The following is a 17,822-nucleotide window of genomic DNA, read 5'->3' as shown; positions in this document are numbered from 1 at the left end:
TTGTCCTGGAGTTTCCAGGAATTAAAGATTAATCTTTAATTCAAGATTATGTCATGTGATGAAACCTTAATGAATACGTCCAACCAAAATTGGCAACCCTATTAGATCATGACTCCGAGTGCAGTAGAAATTGCATATTACTCTAGTATAGAAACAAACCAATAAATGGAAAGACTGTTTCGAGCCAAAAATGAACAAACTTTATTATTGGTAATCACAGGGAGAAATTGTGCCCTGCAACCCTGAGATGATAGACAGCACTAACAGCAAAAGAACCCCGTCTGGTTTTACTGGTTAGTGTGAATAACATGCTAGGACCCCACACAGCAGGTCAGCACCCCCACCATTCCTGCTGCAGAGCCACCTCTGGCACTTACATCTGAGTGCTCCTTGCCTGTTAACTCAGGAGAGGCATAGGGAAGAGCGGGGCCGGAGCAGGTGGATCTATAAATATGTAGTTCCAATGGCCTATTTCTCTGTCTAGCGCACAAGAGCAGAAAGGGCTTGCCTGGAATGGGTACGATTCCTTGTCTCCGGCCTTGCAGAATTCCTCAGTCCACAATCTGGTTTTATGGCGTATTTTTTGGGAACAGGATTTCACCCATAGCTATCTTCTGAGTGGCTGAAAAGGTCACAGTTTTTCTGCTTCTCTGATGCCATAATAAAGAAATTTTCTGCCACTTTTTTCTTTTAAGAAGCCTTTTCATTGCTGGTTTATTTATATACTGGTTTGCTGTGGGATTCCCACTAAATTTGTGGTCACATTATTTCATTGGTGATTAAAGAGTTAAGTACCTGTCTAAATTTGCATATTAAATTTAAATAATTTAATTTTAATGTGTTACATTATAATTTGCTACCAGAAACTATAAATAGGGCACTTCCTTCAGATTAATCTAGATTGCTTTTATTACAACTAAACAGAAAAATATTCTGTAAACTTCAATATCCACTGGTCTATTCACTAACAGATCATAGAAGTGTATAAGTGAGGAGCAGTTCCAGGAAAAAATATAGTGATACCGTCTAAAATCAACAAATCTCTTTGATGCAGTTTTACAAAATCCTGCAAATTGCTGCAGAAGTTCTAGCTGGATTTTTCAGATTTGTATGTCAGACTATAGTACTATAACTGTTTGGTTAAATGAACTAAAGCCCATAATGCAAACTTCTGCTATTTGAATAAGTTTGCTTCACTTCTCATTGGTCAACATTGTACGTAATAGTATAAATCTTTAGTAGTTGCTATTACATTTTATTACATGTTTACTAACTAATTTATTTTTTAACAGGTATGTTTCTAGCTGACCTGATTGAAAAATATTTTGTGTCCCCCACCTTGTTCAGAGTTATCCGACTCGCCAGAATAGGTCGAATCCTGCGTCTCATTAAGGGTGCTAAAGGGATCCGCACTCTGCTTTTTGCTTTGATGATGTCTCTTCCTGCTTTGTTTAACATTGGTCTCCTGCTTTTCCTGGTCATGTTTATCTATGCTATATTTGGAATGTCCAACTTTGCCTACGTTAAGAGGGAAGTTGGTATTGATGACATGTTCAACTTTGAAACTTTTGGCAACAGTATGATCTGCCTATTTCAAATTACCACGTCAGCTGGTTGGGATGGTTTGTTAGCACCAATTCTGAACAGTGGAGAACCAGACTGTGACCCTTACAAAGATCACCCAGGAAGCTCGGTTAAAGGAGACTGTGGTAACCCTTCAGTTGGGATTTTCTTTTTTGTCAGTTATATTATCATCTCATTTTTAGTTGTAGTAAACATGTATATTGCTGTTATTTTGGAGAACTTCAGTGTTGCTACAGAAGAAAGTGCCGAGCCCTTGAGTGAGGACGACTTTGAGATGTTCTATGAGGTTTGGGAAAAGTTTGATCCAGACGCCACCCAGTTCATAGAGTTCAGTAAACTGTCTGATTTTGCAGCTTCACTAGATCCTCCTCTTCTTTTAGCAAAACCAAACAAAGTTCAGCTTATTGCAATGGATCTGCCCATGGTGAGTGGTGACAGAATTCACTGCCTTGACATCTTGTTTGCTTTTACAAAGCGTGTTTTGGGGGAAAGTGGAGAAATGGATACACTTCGAATACAAATGGAAGATCGGTTTATGGCAGCAAATCCTTCTAAAGTTTCCTATGAACCGATTACAACCACATTAAAACGAAAACAAGAGGAAGTATCTGCTGTCATTATTCAGCGAGCTTTCAGACGTTACCTTTTAAAGCAAAAACTTAAAAAAGTTTCAAGTATGTTTAACCAAGATAAAGATAAAGATGAGGATGACCTGCCTATCAAAGAAGATATGATTATAGATAAGCTAAATGAGAACTCCACTCCAGAAAAAACAGATATGACCCCTTCCACAACCTCTCCACCTTCCTATGATAGCGTAACAAAGCCAGACAAAGAGAAATATGAAAAAGACAAATCAGAAAAAGAAGACAAAGGTAAAGACATCAGGGAAGGTAAAAAGTGACAAAGAATTCCATTGGTGACAAATAGTTTACATCCCGAGAAAGTGACATATTTGTGTCAACAAGACTCCTGTATGAGGTCTATGCCAAACTGACAGTTTTTACTTATATAAATATATATATAAAATGATTATATATATATATATACTTAAGGTCAGTGCCTATAACAAGACAGTGACCCCTCGTCATCAAACTGTGACTCTGTAAAACAGGGTAACAACCTTGACAGGAGGTTATTGTTTTCACTACCAGCTGATGCTGCTGAAGAGGAGACAAAATGGCTACTCAGACTGTAGGGACCAGTTTAAAAAAAAAGGTGCAAACCTACAATTTCTGTGTGATTAACAAAAAACACTTGAGTACAGTAATTGTATCCACTGTCTGCATTTCAACTGCTATATTTGCCATATTTTTACAAAAATTGGTGTTGGTGAATTTATCATTTTTTTTTTTAATTCACAGGTTGTTTCCTATTATCTGTGACTATTTTTGTAAATGGGTTTTGTGTTGGGGAAGGGGATCTGAGGACCAGGTCTTTTATCCTCTGATTCTCTCTAATGTACAGGCAGAAGTGATTTGCATGAAGGCATGCTGCACTCATTGTTCATGCATGGAAAACACATGACACCATTCGCACAAAGCAAGGGTTTTAACTATTTCCATGTTTCAGGGTGGCTCCATATTTTGAGGTGCCTACTGAAAGTATTCATCTTGTGTCTCATTCAGAAAAATTTTAATGTGCCTGTAAAGTCCCATAGAACCTACAATAATAAAACAGATATTTTATTTTTTCACAAGTCATTAAATTATAGTTGATACAAACTTCTCTGAGAAAAAATGTTGGCGATATAAACTTGATTTTTTTAAGTGTTCTTCTGTGGAGAACAAAATACTCATTTAATCTAACCTAGAAAATTGAACTGACCAAAAAAGTCAACCTTTATAAAGCTGTTTTGCTTCACCCTGCAGTATCATTTAGCCATCTTCTACTCTCAGCAAGGTTGACATTGTATGTGTCAATAAAATAATACCATCTATGTAAATAGTTACTTTACCATGTGGTGCATGTTTGAGCAAACAAATAATGACCTGAGCACAATATTTATTGCATCAAATATGTACCACGATAAGTGTAGTTTGCAAGCTTTCAACAGATAATATTATGTATTCTGTACCATTATAGATATTTTGGAGGCTATCACTGATGCATGTTTATCTTGCCTTTGCTGCTGTATTTTATTCCTTCCACTGTTCAAAAGTCTAATATGGGAAGCCATATGTCAGTGGTAAAGTGAAACAAATTGTTCAACCAGAAATCATTCCTTCATATCATCAAGCAATAGTTTGCAGCTATTAAAGAGCTTCTTGCTTTGCATTCTTAAATTTTAAGTGAATACTGTACGGTGTATAGCCAGACTGTACAGGACATGTTTCAAACTGCTTAATCTGTTGAAAATACATGGGTAGAATTTTCTAAAAAAATATAAATATTGTAAAAATATCATTTTATTTTATTTTTCAGCATTTTGTACATAAAATCAGAAATTAAAATTATCTTCAGGTTGATGTCACAGTCACCTTTGTTACTTTCTGTCCATAGCACTTTTTAATCAAAGAACTTCACAAAATAAGAGGTAAAGGAGAGAATGAGGTAGTTTTAGGTTTCTGCTTCTTTTTATTAGTACTGTATTTTTGCACACATTTTAATGTGAAAAAAATTTCAAATTCAGTCCGAAATGCACTTGCTTCCAAATAGATATAACTTGTAATTGAAATGTGGTGGGAAAGATTTGTTTGAAATCCTAGCACTGCCTGCGTCAGAAGTTTCAAGGTAGTCTTTTTATTCATGGAATCATTGATCTTTACCAGTGTTTGTTTACATAGACTATTCTTATTCTTGTTGATTCATGCTGCACTAGAACTGTTCTAAATATACTATGGGATAGACAGTGTCTTTTTCACAAGAACTAAGTAGCAAACTTGTATAATTGATCACATCAGGACATTTGTGTTTCTTACACAAGCAAAAATTAAATGTTGATTCCTCCTTTAACTAAAACTATTGACTTGTGTGTTGGTGAACTGCATGCAGGAAAATGCTATTACCATAAAGAACGGTAAACCACATTACAGTTGAGCCAAAAGAATAAAGATTTCTTTTTTTATTGTATTTAATTGTTGTCTTTGTTTTTATCACTAACAAGTAATGTATATCAAGAGGTGCTATAAATTTTAAAAGGCTACACAGATAAAATATTTGCAAACAGGAATAAGAATTTAAAGTCTTTTTGATTTAAAAAATGTGCATGGAATGAAATAAAGTACTGTATACTTATATATTCCCAAATACATTTTATATCTTTTGCAGTAGATGATGTTGTTTTAAAATTCAATGTTTCCTGAACTTGATTTGCACTTCCATTTAAAGGTGGATTTTTCAGGATGATTAACACTATTTAAAATTACTGTACCATAAGATAATATTCATGTGTAGAGTGCTTAAAATGCATTTACATTTCAGGCATTTTAAACTACTAGAAAAGTGATGTTAAGGTGTTAGTACTAGATATCAAAGCTACAAACCAAAATTAAATTTATATTTCCAGCAATATTTTGGATCCAAAGTCCAAGTATCACTTTTGTTGTTGTAGAGGAATTTTGTACATTAGATGATTCATTCATTATAGTACATTAAGACATAGGGAAGACTGAAGTCTATGGGAGCTTTGCTCTTAGATTAAATAAAGCATTGGGCCCATGTTATATTGCTATAATTTAAGGTATTGCACATTATTAAAATATGAACATTGTATACGTATATCATTTAAACATTTATGATTTATTTATATGTAGTGCTTTTTCACCTTGAAGGATCCCAAGTGTTTAATATGCTGTATGTACATAGTACCATGGAAATGTAGCCATCTCTGCAGTGGAGGCAGAAGCTAGGTGAAAAACAGGCTTCATAAGAATTGGTAAATAGGGGGAATTTCGGCCAAGGACACAAAGGCCAAATCCCTACTCTTACTAAAAGCACTGTGAGATCTTCAACATACAAGCACAACAGACATGTCCTCAGATTATAAATAGGTAAATTTATCTTCATTTATGTTTTCTCTATCATCTTGGGTAGCCCTCGTTATTCACACATTCAGTAGGTTCATTCCAGGGAAATGTCTCGGGGAAAAACAATGTTATATGTGTGTGTGTCATCCTTATCATATAGTATCTAATTTTATTTCCAAACTACAGCACCCATTTTTAGGGGTTGGGACAGTTATTTTGGAATAATATCTTATGTCAAAGTACATCTCCCTACTTCCTCTTCCCTCCCAAACTGGGGCTTACAAACTCCATGACAAAATATGGATTTCTATAAAACAGAGAAACTACAATTTTTAAGGGACACATGATATCTTGTTTATTTGCTAGTACAACTAAGTTTGCTCATTCGCATTAATACAGAATATGCTGTGAACCGCCCAGGAAGTGATGAGGCTGGCTCTGGGAGCAAAGCTGGAGTGAAACTCAAAATTGGCAATCAAATTGATGTAACTTCTTTAAAGGGAGAAATTCTCAGCAGTATGTCTCAAATGCTTCCTTAAGAGTGCAATGCTTAAAAAGTCAGATGCTGACGAAAAAAAGAAGAGCCCTGAAATATCACTTCAGATTCTTTATTCTAAATCTCATGTACATGATGAGCAGCACTACATATCTTAAAAGTCCTGCAACTATGTTTATTTAGACATATGCAGCTGCAGAATTTCAAGATAACCAGATATGCACAAATCATGTATTTGTCTTCTGAATCAACTCTGGTCCTTGGGCAAAACTCCCAATGGTCTGTGGAAGTTTTGCCTGAATAAGGACTGCAGAAGTTGTTCTTTTATATTTTCTTTTTTAAAGCGTCCAAAATTAAGGGCTTGTTTACATTGTTTAGTATGGGATTTTTCTGTACCAGTAACACTACTATGATGGAGCTGCATGGTGCAAGCTCTTTGGCCGCAATCCTGCAACTAGATGCATGTCAGTAGACCTCTGCTCCCACCCCTAGAGAATGAGTTGCCAGATCAGGGCCTAAGAAAGGAAGAGAATTGAGAACACTGAACCACAATAATTTAAGTACTAATTTTTTTAAGTAACAAAAGACAGATATTTTGTGTTGTGAGATATTTGTATATGAACTGAATTTAGGTTACCACCTTTGAAATGCAAAAAACCCACCCCTCTCCAGGCAAGTCCACTGCAACCCCAACCACAAGGCAACTTCATAAACCCTCCCCTTCAACAGCCACTTATAATATCTAGAGCAATACCACATACAGTGGTAACATTATATGATACATGTTAACATTGCAGTCTCCTCACTTTCGCATAACTCAAACCCTCTCTCACACATGTGCTGTGTGCTTCTGAGTTGGTGTGCAGACAGCTGCTGTATTTTCAACAGTTTTGATCTGTTGTTCCTTAAACCGTGGAAGTGGGAACACTGCAACATCTTTAGCTAGACACAGAAACTTTTAACATTAGATATTCCAGTATATTGTGATGATAATGCAAATCTTTAGATCCATGTAAAAAAAAATCCCAGCAGATTAAATTCTTTTTCTGGCAATTGGCAAATCCATAAAAAGATGGCCAGGCTGGTCAAATACTGGCCAGGTGGTAACCCTAGCTGAACTAGACCATTCAGAAAATGATCCACGTGTTTGTGAGTCTAGAGCAAAGCTTTACTGACTTGACTCATATGTAATGAAAAAATTGGATGTTACAAAAGAAAAACTTATGAATGGCTTAAAAACTGAAGACAGGGGCCACTGGAAACCTGTTTGATTGATTTGTTTTTTAAGAACTTCAGGATTTTGTATTTATTCACAAAAATGAAAACAATAATAATATATTTACTAAATTATTGGCATCTTTATTCATTAGTTTAAAATACAACTGACTTCACCCAGTCTTGACATTTTATTTTTAAGGAAAAAATACCTTCCTGACATCTACCAGTCTCCCTGGTGAAATCTTCCCTCTGAGAGCTTACAATCTCTCTAAATCTTGATTTTGAGGGTTTTGTAGAGGACACTTTAACTAGGGAAGGAGGAAAGGCTGGCTGATTTAACAGGTCACTTCTAATTTCTAAGTTCTGTAATATCTATTATATATAAAAATATAATTTTATTTCACTCTTTTCCTTCCTCTCTCCAGAATCCTAGCGGAGAAGCTAAAACACATGATTGGGAATTCAGTTTTTATATCTTTAAATCTTGCAACCTACTTCTTGTAGAATACAATTTCAAATGAATCCAGACATGTTGGATACCTCTACTGAATGATCAGCATTTAAATAGCATTTTTTCGCTTGTTATTGTTAAACTTTACAGCCAGCTCTCTAGTGAGATGAATGGAGTAATTCACACCTCTGTTATAGTTAATGTCCCAGTGGATCTCCAGACTAGAGGAGCCATCGCTGCCCCGGTTCACAGTTGGGACGATCTCTTCCCAAACAGAAAGCGCACCAGGGTCCATCGCTGTTAAAAGCAGACGGGTCGCTCCTCTCGCTTCTGTAGCCCGTAGAGAGCCGCTCCCGCTCCAGGGCTCTGCGGCTGGCCGGAGAGCTGCGGCGCTCCCCGCCCAGTCGCGAGGGAGCAGCGGCCGGACTAGGCAGAGAACGCGGCTGTCCAACAGCACCACCTCGGGGCTAATGCCGCCCAGTGCAGCGGGCCGCCGGCCACAGCAGAGCCGTCCCGCCTGTCCCCGCGCCCACGAGAGGCGGCAGGAGTGCAGGTACCTCCCAGGGAAGCGGAGCGAGCAGTGGGGCGAGAGGCCGGCTGGCCACCCGCCTCCCTTCGGCTGGTCGGCGGGCAGGGCTGAGCCCGTGCCGAGCAATGAGCTCCCTGTGGGCGGCCCCAGCCAGGTAAGGGACGTTGGGGGAAGGCGCTGGGGGCAGCACAGGCCAGGCGACCTGGGGGGAGCTGTTCGCCTTCCTCAGCCCGCTTTCCACTGCGGCCCTGGCGGCGCTGCGGGGGAAGGGCCCCAGGGGAGGGGAAGCAGATCCCAGGGCCCCGACGCAGCCAGGGAGCCGCAAGGGCTGGTGGGGGCCCTGGCATGGGAGACAAGCGCACTGCGGACGGTGCTGTTGGCTGTGAGTGGAAGGCGCCGGGTGCTACGGTAATGGGCGGCGAGGTAAAGCCCGGAGAGGGGGACCCTGGGTGGGAGCAGCAGTGGGGTGAGCCCCAGTAGGAGGGGCAGCCATAGAGGGGGGCAGGAGGGAGCCGGCTGAGCCCAGGCCCCTCTGGTGGTTGACGTGGAGGAGCGGGTGAGCCAATGGAGGATGCCTGGCCCAAGCAGGAGGGGCAGCCTCAGATGGACGGGGAGCAAATGGACCCTGGCTGTGGCCCCTGCGGAAGGGGCGTTAGCCACAGAGGCGCAAGGAGTAAGAGAGAAACTAAAGGGAGCACAAGTATCAGGGGGTAGCCGTGTTAGTCTGTATCTACAAAAACAACAAGGAGTCTGGTGGTCTCATTTAAATCTGTTAGTCTTTAAGGTGCCACCAGACTCCTTGTTGCTTTTAAAGGGAGCATAGGCCTGAGTGGCAGCAGTGGCCAAACGTGGTAGGAGCCATCCAGGGGAGTCCCAGCAACGTGGGCAGATGGGTTTTGCCCTCCTCTAGCCACTGACCAAGAGGGCTGGATGTTTACAGACACACCCACTTTCTCTCTCTTAATGAAAGCTTTAATTTTTCAGGAAACATTGTAAACACCCAAAGCCATGGAGCAGTTAATTCCATATAGTGTAGAATTTCCATGGCATATATCTCCTATGGCCCTAGGCAACTGCATTAGACTCGCCATTTACAAAGGCCCCAGGGATCTGAACTAATTTTCAAATACAGTTGCAACCTACAAAACTTCAGCTTTTCTATCAGAGTGGAAGTGCATATTGAATCTCTAGGCCGGCCAACATTAATGGGAAAAGGAACATGTTATGTAGTAATATACTCAATAATTGGAGATACTGTTTGGATATGAGAGTGTGAGGCCAGGTCTCTCCCTAAAACATAGGTCAACCTAGCAGTGTCACTCAGAGGAGTGAAAAATTCACAACCTCAATATGAGCACCACTAGCTACTGCTTCTTCTGTATCTGTAGACAGTGTCTACACACTATAGTGCTACAGTTATATTCAGTTGCTGTGCCTCTGTAGTATAGACAAGCCCTAAATCAGTGCCTCTACACTTCCTTTTCCAAGCAACACTAGGGTAGCTGACATGATTCTTAGTACAGTGCTGAAGGATATAGGATCAGAATATGATTGGATTTTTTTGTCCCCCTCCCCCGAATTTTTTGCTTTACTGGGAAAGACCGTATCACAATGGCATTGTGGTAATGAAAACTGCTACCCAGTTTTAGACCATGCTAAATTTCTTTTACAAGGTTTAAGGCCAGGGAAAAAAACAGGCAAGAAAATAAATGGACAAAACAAAGGATTTTCTTACACAACTTAATGTACAACTGGTTAACTAATAGCTGATCACATGACAAGCTGCAATATTAATTTCCCATGCAGATTTCAGGTAAATGCGTTATAAAATCTTGTATTGAGCTAAAATAATAAAGATGGAGTAAAGTGCTGTTAATCTGATTACAGAATTACACTAAAAGTTGATTGATCATGTTAGTGGAATGGTTGTTGAGAGAAAATACTACCTCAAATACATGCTATTCACAGATTTACAAGGACAGATCAGCTGTTATAATTAAAAATTCATTATGTTCTGATAATTAAAACCAAATATCACTTCTTACTCTAGTCATAGTTCCATTGATCTTTACCTATGACGTATTTCAGGTGAGACTGAGACAAAGTGATAGGGAAAAGATTTTATGTCCTTTATACAATTCAGATTTTTTTCAAGCAATGAATCTGAGAAAGTAATTTGACAGACTACTTGAACACACAAATCAATTCTGGAGAATTTACGTGAAATCAGTGCAATTATGCAGGGATGAAATTGGGCTAGTATTTTAAAATATAACACTCAAAGCTTATGGTGTGCAGTAAGTCAAGAAAAGTAAACTGAGGTACATTTTCTTCCTCAAGAGACAAGAGGTTGCAGACTGGCACTCTGGTGATTGTTGCTAAGTACACTCTATATTTTCTAGTGCAACTGATGTCTTTTAAAAATCTGACAAAGCTGCTGAATTTTTACATAATTGGCAAAGCCAAACTGCACAAGATTTAAAACAAAAAAGCAGTCAGATTATAGCCCACGGTGGGTATTTTCAAAGCACAAAGAGAAGTTAGGTGCCCAACTACCATTGAGTTTCACTGAGAGTTGGGTGGCCAACTGCCCTTTGTACCTTTTATAAGTGAGGAAAATTTTCAAATCAAGGTTAGTGTTAAGAACGTTTTAGTGAAATGGCTATGCAGTTTATGCTGAAAAAAGTTATTTCTTAGCATTAAAAATTATTTTCTGTTAATCGGCTTTCTTTCCTTTGAACGTAACCTTATCCCCACTAAGATTTTTCTTAAAAATTCCAATATTGCGCTATGATCAGCACAGCTCCATCAGTGATAGGAATAGTGGGACCACTGACTTAGACAGCACCAGTGTTTGCACTACAGTACTGTGTGACTGCTTTGAGGTTTTTAAGAAAAAGCTCAGCATAGACACAGTCATAGGGGTTTTCAAAAAAGTTGAGGATAGTAAAAGGATTGTGAACTGAAAGACGTCACTCCTAGCTCTAATGAAAGTACTGCATAATCAAGAAAGTAAAAAAGTATCAGTAACCAGTAGTTAGAGTAGACTGAAACAGGACGGAGAGCTCTCATTGCACCAACAAAGGAGAAGGGGGAGCTGTGACGGAGCACTGCTTACTTCAGCCAGGGAAAGGAGTAGGAACACTCAGCTTTGCTTCCCCTGGCACTTCCCAGCACTTTAAACCCTTGCACACCAGTAACTTGCACACCAGCAATTTGAAGAGGTTTTACAGGCCTTGTTTATCCTGCTATTAAATTAATGTTTAGCAAGGTAATCCCTGCAGCACAATGTAAATCTAGTAGCCCTTAATATAGCAAGGGCTTAAAATGAAAACTGCAATAATACACCTAAGAAACTTAATGTAAAGATAATCAAAAACTCCCCTCACTCTGCCTCAGATGGACTTCACCATCTTGCTGGATTATTAGTCATATTTATCAGGGTGGTGGCTAGCAGTCCGTTAAGAACGGGACCCCATTTTTGTTGTTGTCATAGAGTCAGAGTCAGTCTCTGCCCCCAAAAGCTTACAATCTAAATAGGCAAGACTGGCAGAGAGTAGGGGAAAGAGATGGTACAGACAAGTAGAACGTACAGTGCCAGGGCTACAAACAATGTGTTCATTAGGATGAGGAGGGCATCCAATTTTCCATCTGTCTCCACCAGTCTTTGCTTCCCTTAGGCTACATCTACACTACAGCGGGGAGTCGATTTAAGATACGCAAATTCAGCTACGTGAATAGCGTAGCTGAATTCGACGTATTGCAGCCGACTTACCCCGTTGTGAGGACGGCGGAAAAATCGACTTCTGCCGCTTTTTGTCGGCGGCGCTTACTACCACCTCCGCTGGTGGAGTTAGAGCGCTGATTCGGGGATCGATTGTCGCGTCCCGATGGGACGCGATAAATCGATCCCCGAGAGGTCGATTTCTACCTGCCGATTCAGGCGGGTAGTATAGACCAGACCTAAGTGACATAAAGGAATTGTTCCACCTAGTTTTTGAAACAGGATGATCATGCTCCATGTCCTCCGGTGGGAAGAGGTGTTTCCCTGGGTGACCAGTGGAGTAATGACATCAAGAACACTTCAAACATTCACTTAGCAAATCTGGCATTCTGAGAATGGCAGTGTTGTATAGCCAGTGCCAAATAATGGAATGTTTAAGGAACTTTACTGATGTGATTTTAATAACTCCTCTGTGGCCGTTTCAGCCCAGGAGTGTGTCAGTGGTAAAGTGGGAGCAGGAAGGAACAAGTTGACTCAGCAGCAGATCACTGCAATATCTGACTCCCAGATTACTATGTTCTATTTAAATGGTATTGTCAAAACAACAACAAAAAAGACTAGAGTAATTGTGGTCATTAAAATAATAAGCATTATTAAACTGACTGTAAAATAGGTAATTTTACATTTGGGACTGACCATTCTGTATACAGATTCTGAACTATGAACTCTGCTATAATACATTCTGCCTCATGGTTTGTGTTTGAAACCTCTGACTACTTGAGGAGCATACCCCACTCCTTCATGTGTGTTAAAGATTTCAGCTGTCTGATATTCCAGGTAGGGAGCAAGATAAAGAATAGAGCATGAAAAATTAAAGCACTTGCATAACTTCTTTCTATTTCCGGCATATGACTGTTTGAACAAGAATTATATTTAAATATGTCTGTGGCTGTTAAACATTTTAAACTCAACTGTTCAAGTGTATTTACTCCATATTATGAAGTGATTGGAATATCCAACAATATTGCTTTAAACATGTTTTTGTGGAATATTAGTTGAAATGAGAGAAATCTAAATTCCGATTTGAGTTAGATGCATTCAAATAGTCTGGGAAATTTCAAACTTCCTAAATTTGAACCCAGAACTTGAACACAGTCTGACTTCTTCCCTTCCTCTGGGATCCTAATCACACTTCAAAACAATGTTGTTGGTTTTTTTGTTTTGTTTTTTTTACATGCCATTATATTATTATGCTTTAATCATTATTTGTTTTGTGTTGTTAATGACAGATTTTTGTTTACTATTTACTTTCCCTATTTTGTGTTCAGACACTGGCAGTATGGAAAAAGCAAACCACCACATTGTATTTAGTTATATATGGTACAGAATGCTGTTACTGTGAATTTCAGTAATTTCAAAACAAAAACACTTTAAAAATACAGAATAGAATATAGCCTAATTTAGCACTTTGACATTGGTTGACATGAAATAGAAATAGCTCTGTTCTTTAACTACCAATATAGGTTACCTAGTAACCAGAGAATTGTTATAAAGCTATTGGAGTGTTCTGTTTCCACAGTGATTGGTGGCGTGAGTTGCACTGGGTTGTGTTTTTGTTTTCTTTTTTAAACTGCTAAATATAAACCGGTCTAGGAAATCATTTAAAGATAGTTTCTTAGTGGCTGATTTGGGAGAATAGTTAAAGGAGGAAAAAATGCATCTGTTTGGCTGTGGTGATAAAGTCTGCTTAAGTATTTATAGAGCTAAGAAAGATTTTTCTTGATGGAATGATTATTCCAATAGATGTTACACTAGGTGCTGAGAGATCAACTCAAATAATTATCTGGCCTTTTTCTTATCTGTATAAACTTTTATTTATTGATATCATTTTAAAGTTATTCTGCTGCCTTCTAGCTCGCTCTTAAAAAAAAAAAAAAAAAAAGGCACTCATAAGTGTTCCCACTCCTTCCCATGAGTGTCAAAGTGACAACACCACACAAGTAAAATGATAAAGGTACACCCTGAAAAGTCACCAACTCAAGTGTTGCCCACCCAGCTGTTATAGTCTCTTGTTGTAAATAGATATTTCTTGACTCTTTGAGGCAAGTTGTCCTTACACTTTCCGTCTTTGCAAAACAGGGAAAATGTGCAGAACATGATCTCTAAGCACTATAATCCTATTCCCCTCTGGCTTTGAGAAATTAAATTCGCATTACAGTGCTTATGGTAAAAATTCCTCTAGAAACTACCCCTGATTCACAACAGCACAGTTAATTGGTTGTAAGCTGTGCAGAGGATTTACATGATTGCTGCACAACTCTGGTAAAGAGTGTGGTCTAGGTCAAATATGGAGGAGAATGAGCATGTCTGATAATCAGAGATCTGAGAAGCCTTAAAATGTAATCTCAAAGGAGAGAGATGCAAGTCTCCACCCAGAAGAAGGGATGGGTTAAGTCAGGGGTGGGCAAACTTTTTGGGCCGAGGGCCACATCTGGGTGGGGAAATTGTATGCAGGGCCAGGGCAGGGGGTTGAGGTGCGGGAGGAAGTGTGTGTGTGTGTGGGGGGGGGGTGCGGTGTGCAGGAAGAGGCTCAGGGCAAGGGATTGGGGCAGAGGAAGGGTGCGGGGTATATGAGGGTGCTCAAGGCAGGGGGTTGGGGGGTGGGGTGCAGGAGGGGTTTGGGGCCCAGCACCGCTTACCTAAAGTGGCTCCGAAGTGGCAATGGTGCGCACTGGGGCCAGGGCAGGCTCCCTGCATGCCTGCCCTGTCCCCGGCCCCGCGCCGCTCCAGGAAGCGCTGTGGCCCCTGGGGAAGGGGGAGGGGGAGGTGGAGGGCTCCGCGTGCGCTGCCTTTGCCACACCTCCAGGTATCTCTCCTGAAGCTTCCATTGGCCGCAGTTCCCCATTCCTGGCCAATGGGAGCTGCAGGGGGTGGTGCCTGGAGGCAAGGGCAATGCACGGAGCCTTCTGCCACCCCCCCCTTCCCCCCCCCCCGGGGGCCGCAGGGACGTGGTGCTGGCCACTTCTGAGAGTGGCGTGGGCCCCGCAGCACCACAGGGGGCAATCCTGTGGCCTGGATCCAAAGCCCTGAGGGGCTGGATCCAGCCTGCGGGCTGTAGCTTGCCCACCACTGACTTTAAGTGGTTTGACTTTCTTTAAAACTCTGAACAGCAACTATATACTACTTGATTGTTTTCATTTAAATTATTTTAATAGATATTTGAAATTATGACAACCTCAGTTTTTAAATAGATTTAATATTAAAAATTAAAGTATTTAGTGAAAGTCTGATTTAAATAAAAAATAATTTTTTTTTAAAAAATATATATATTTTTTAAATCCATCCTATTCTGCTGTGTTTATCACCTGCACCCTGTGGAAGGCACTTCAGGATTGGGCCCTGGCATTTCAAATTTAGGATTAGAATATTGTCAACTGCATTTCTATGTAGTGCCTTTCATGTAACAATCTCAAGACATTTTACATTATTATACACATTTGACAAGAGGATAAATCAAGCATTTCTCCCTATATAGCCCTATAATGGAATAACTCCGAGGCTAAGTTTGACAGGATCATGAGTTCCAGGGTATTATATGGCTTTTTGACCACCATAGTTGTCATTCACAACCTGATCCCCACAAGCCATTGGTATTTGAACAGGAATTGCATGATTCTGGCTTGGACTCTTATTTTTCATTCTATTTTTACATGGCAAATGATTTTTCAGATACCCTAAAATTAATATCAAACTGTATTTTTTTCTGAGTGAGAAATGTTAGTAGAGTAGCACAAAGGAGAGATGACTGATCTATGACTCTTGATGTATTGTTTTAAACTATAAGACCGTTTATTTTATATTACCTGCCTAATATAATTATCCCCTTTTGGCATTTCTCATCAAGGGTCTTGCATCTGTTTTTTTTTTTTTTTTAGTAGTTTATTTCATTGTCCTGTGTAGAGAGGCATTGAGCAAGATGGATCATTAGCACAGTAAATGTTCTGTGCCAGATGCATCTGCATCCACAAAACCGCTTTAATAAAAGGTCTAGCAAAGAAAAACAATATATTTTATGTACACAATTCTGTTTTTATATATTGTATATACACACAAATTGTTACCTCCTTCCAATCTATAGAGCCAGTACATGTTTGAATGTCTTAAACTCGCTAATGTTTATAGTTTGGGACTTAGATGTGAGGAAATGCTTTATTTTCAAGTTGAAGTCACCCAAGCATTTCTGATAAGCAAACCTGAGCCAGTGAGTGATTTCCCAGCAGATGTTTTCGTTATTCTATTGCTTTGTCATGACTGATTTTCTTTTTTACAGTTTCCATGGCAACCAGGATTTTTGATCCACAAAGAATAATATTGCATAAGGCTTAGAGGTACAAATTTTCTTTGTAACAGGAGAACGTTGAACCATGAAAGGAACTGATCAGGCACTTCAGTGTGTTTTCAATTAATAATCAGTGTTCTGATTGTGAGATCACTGTGTAAATATGAATTTCTGTTTATGATAGAAAGCAGGCTACCTCTTCTAATTCTGCAGACAGTACAAAAGGATAGTGGAAAATATGTGAAGGCATATTGCAGTTGTAGCACTGGAAATATGTTATTACTATTAGCTTTCTAATAAAGTAGAGACTTGGAAAATATATGGCCACATGTAAATGTGCAGTGATATATATAATAGAAAATTGCATGAGTTAAATTCACCCAGGATTTATGCTGATGCCTACCCGCATAGACTGTGGCATAAGACCTTAGTAGCAGGCCCATATGATTAAATTTGTTTGAATTTTTAAAATGCATGTATTAATTTTATTTAACATTTTATAGTGCCTTTTTATGCTTTGAGGTCATTGCATATTTACATACTAGGACTTTTTATTTAATTAAAATTCACAATAGCCCTGTGTGACAGTGTACCCCATAAGGCTTTATGGGGAGGGGGTACTTATAAATGTATGTATGACACAACTGGAATATGTTTTGTGCTGCCTGTGCCATGTAACATATCTCCGTAAAGGTTATGGTCTATTATATCTATTCATCCTATTTGTACAAATATATATATATATATATATATATATCATTTTCTACTTAAGGTTAAGAATATAGGCTGTATGCTTGCTTGGTTTCTAAGTAAGCTTTGGGAGGCATTTGGTCAGCTTCTTTAGGAAGGAATTCGCCAGGTTAAGTACCTGATCAGGAAACGCTTGGGGAACAATGTATCTTGGAATGCTCCAATCCACATGAGAAGTCTTCCTGGAGACATGCAAGATGCCATGTGGACAATGGCGTCGGCCTGTAAAGACTGAGTCATGCAGGGGCATGTGACTTGCCCAGGTGACTCCAGAACTCCATCTTGGAGCTGGTCTTTGCATAGGAGGGAGGAGGGGGGTCTCCACCCACAAGAGAGTCTATTTAAACCCGTGGGAGACCCCTCCATTTTGTCTTCAGCTGGCTAAAGAAGGCTCTCCATTTCCCCCCCCCTCCCCAGAATACTTGAAGGAGACTGAAACAAAGGACAGTAACTACAGGGGGTGTGAGTGATTGCTGGACCCAGGCTAAAAGGAGATTAGCGTGTAAAAGGGAGTGCTCTGGAACTGGTGAGGAAATTATCTGTATTTAGTTTGATTAGACATAGATTTGCGCATTTTGTTTTATTTTGCTTGGTGACTTACTTTGTTCTGTCTGTTACTAATTGGAACCACTTAAATCCTACTGTCTGTATTTAATAAAATCACTTTTTATTTAGTAATTTACTCAGAGTATGTATTAATACCTGAGGGAGCAAACAACTGTGCATATCTCTCTATCAGTGTTATAGAGGGCGAACAATTTAT

General features: G+C 39.5%; 2 protein-coding genes across 5 annotated transcripts in view; both read left to right on the top strand.

Moving 5' to 3' along the window:
• Positions 1–4,656, top strand: part of SCN2A (sodium voltage-gated channel alpha subunit 2) — a 121,089-nt gene extending 116,433 nt beyond the window's left edge. The window contains exon 27 of the mRNA XM_054044442.1: positions 1,293–4,656. Within this exon, the coding sequence (XP_053900417.1) occupies positions 1,293–2,488 (1,196 nt within the window). The 3' untranslated portion in view covers positions 2,489–4,656. The remainder of the gene's footprint in view (positions 1–1,292) is intronic.
• Positions 4,657–7,517: 2,861 nt separating this feature from the next.
• CSRNP3 (cysteine and serine rich nuclear protein 3) overlaps positions 7,518–17,822 on the top strand; it is a 171,714-nt gene continuing 161,409 nt past the window's right edge. For 2 of the 4 annotated variants that reach the window (XM_054043638.1, XM_054043639.1), the window contains exon 1: positions 7,518–8,400. The gene's annotated coding sequence lies outside the window, so the exon portion shown is untranslated. Of the gene's footprint in view, positions 8,401–8,520; positions 8,670–16,328; positions 16,359–17,822 lie in introns of those variants that run through there. The other 2 variants (XM_054043640.1, XM_054043641.1) reach the window with 2 other exon arrangements.

The sequence above is a fragment of the Malaclemys terrapin genome, chromosome 11 (assembly GCF_027887155.1).
Source record: "Malaclemys terrapin pileata isolate rMalTer1 chromosome 11, rMalTer1.hap1, whole genome shotgun sequence".
NCBI classification, from domain to species: domain Eukaryota; kingdom Metazoa; phylum Chordata; order Testudines; family Emydidae; genus Malaclemys; species Malaclemys terrapin.
The sequence above is the reverse complement of the archived record's forward strand: the minus strand, read 5'-3'. Positions and strand labels throughout refer to the sequence as shown.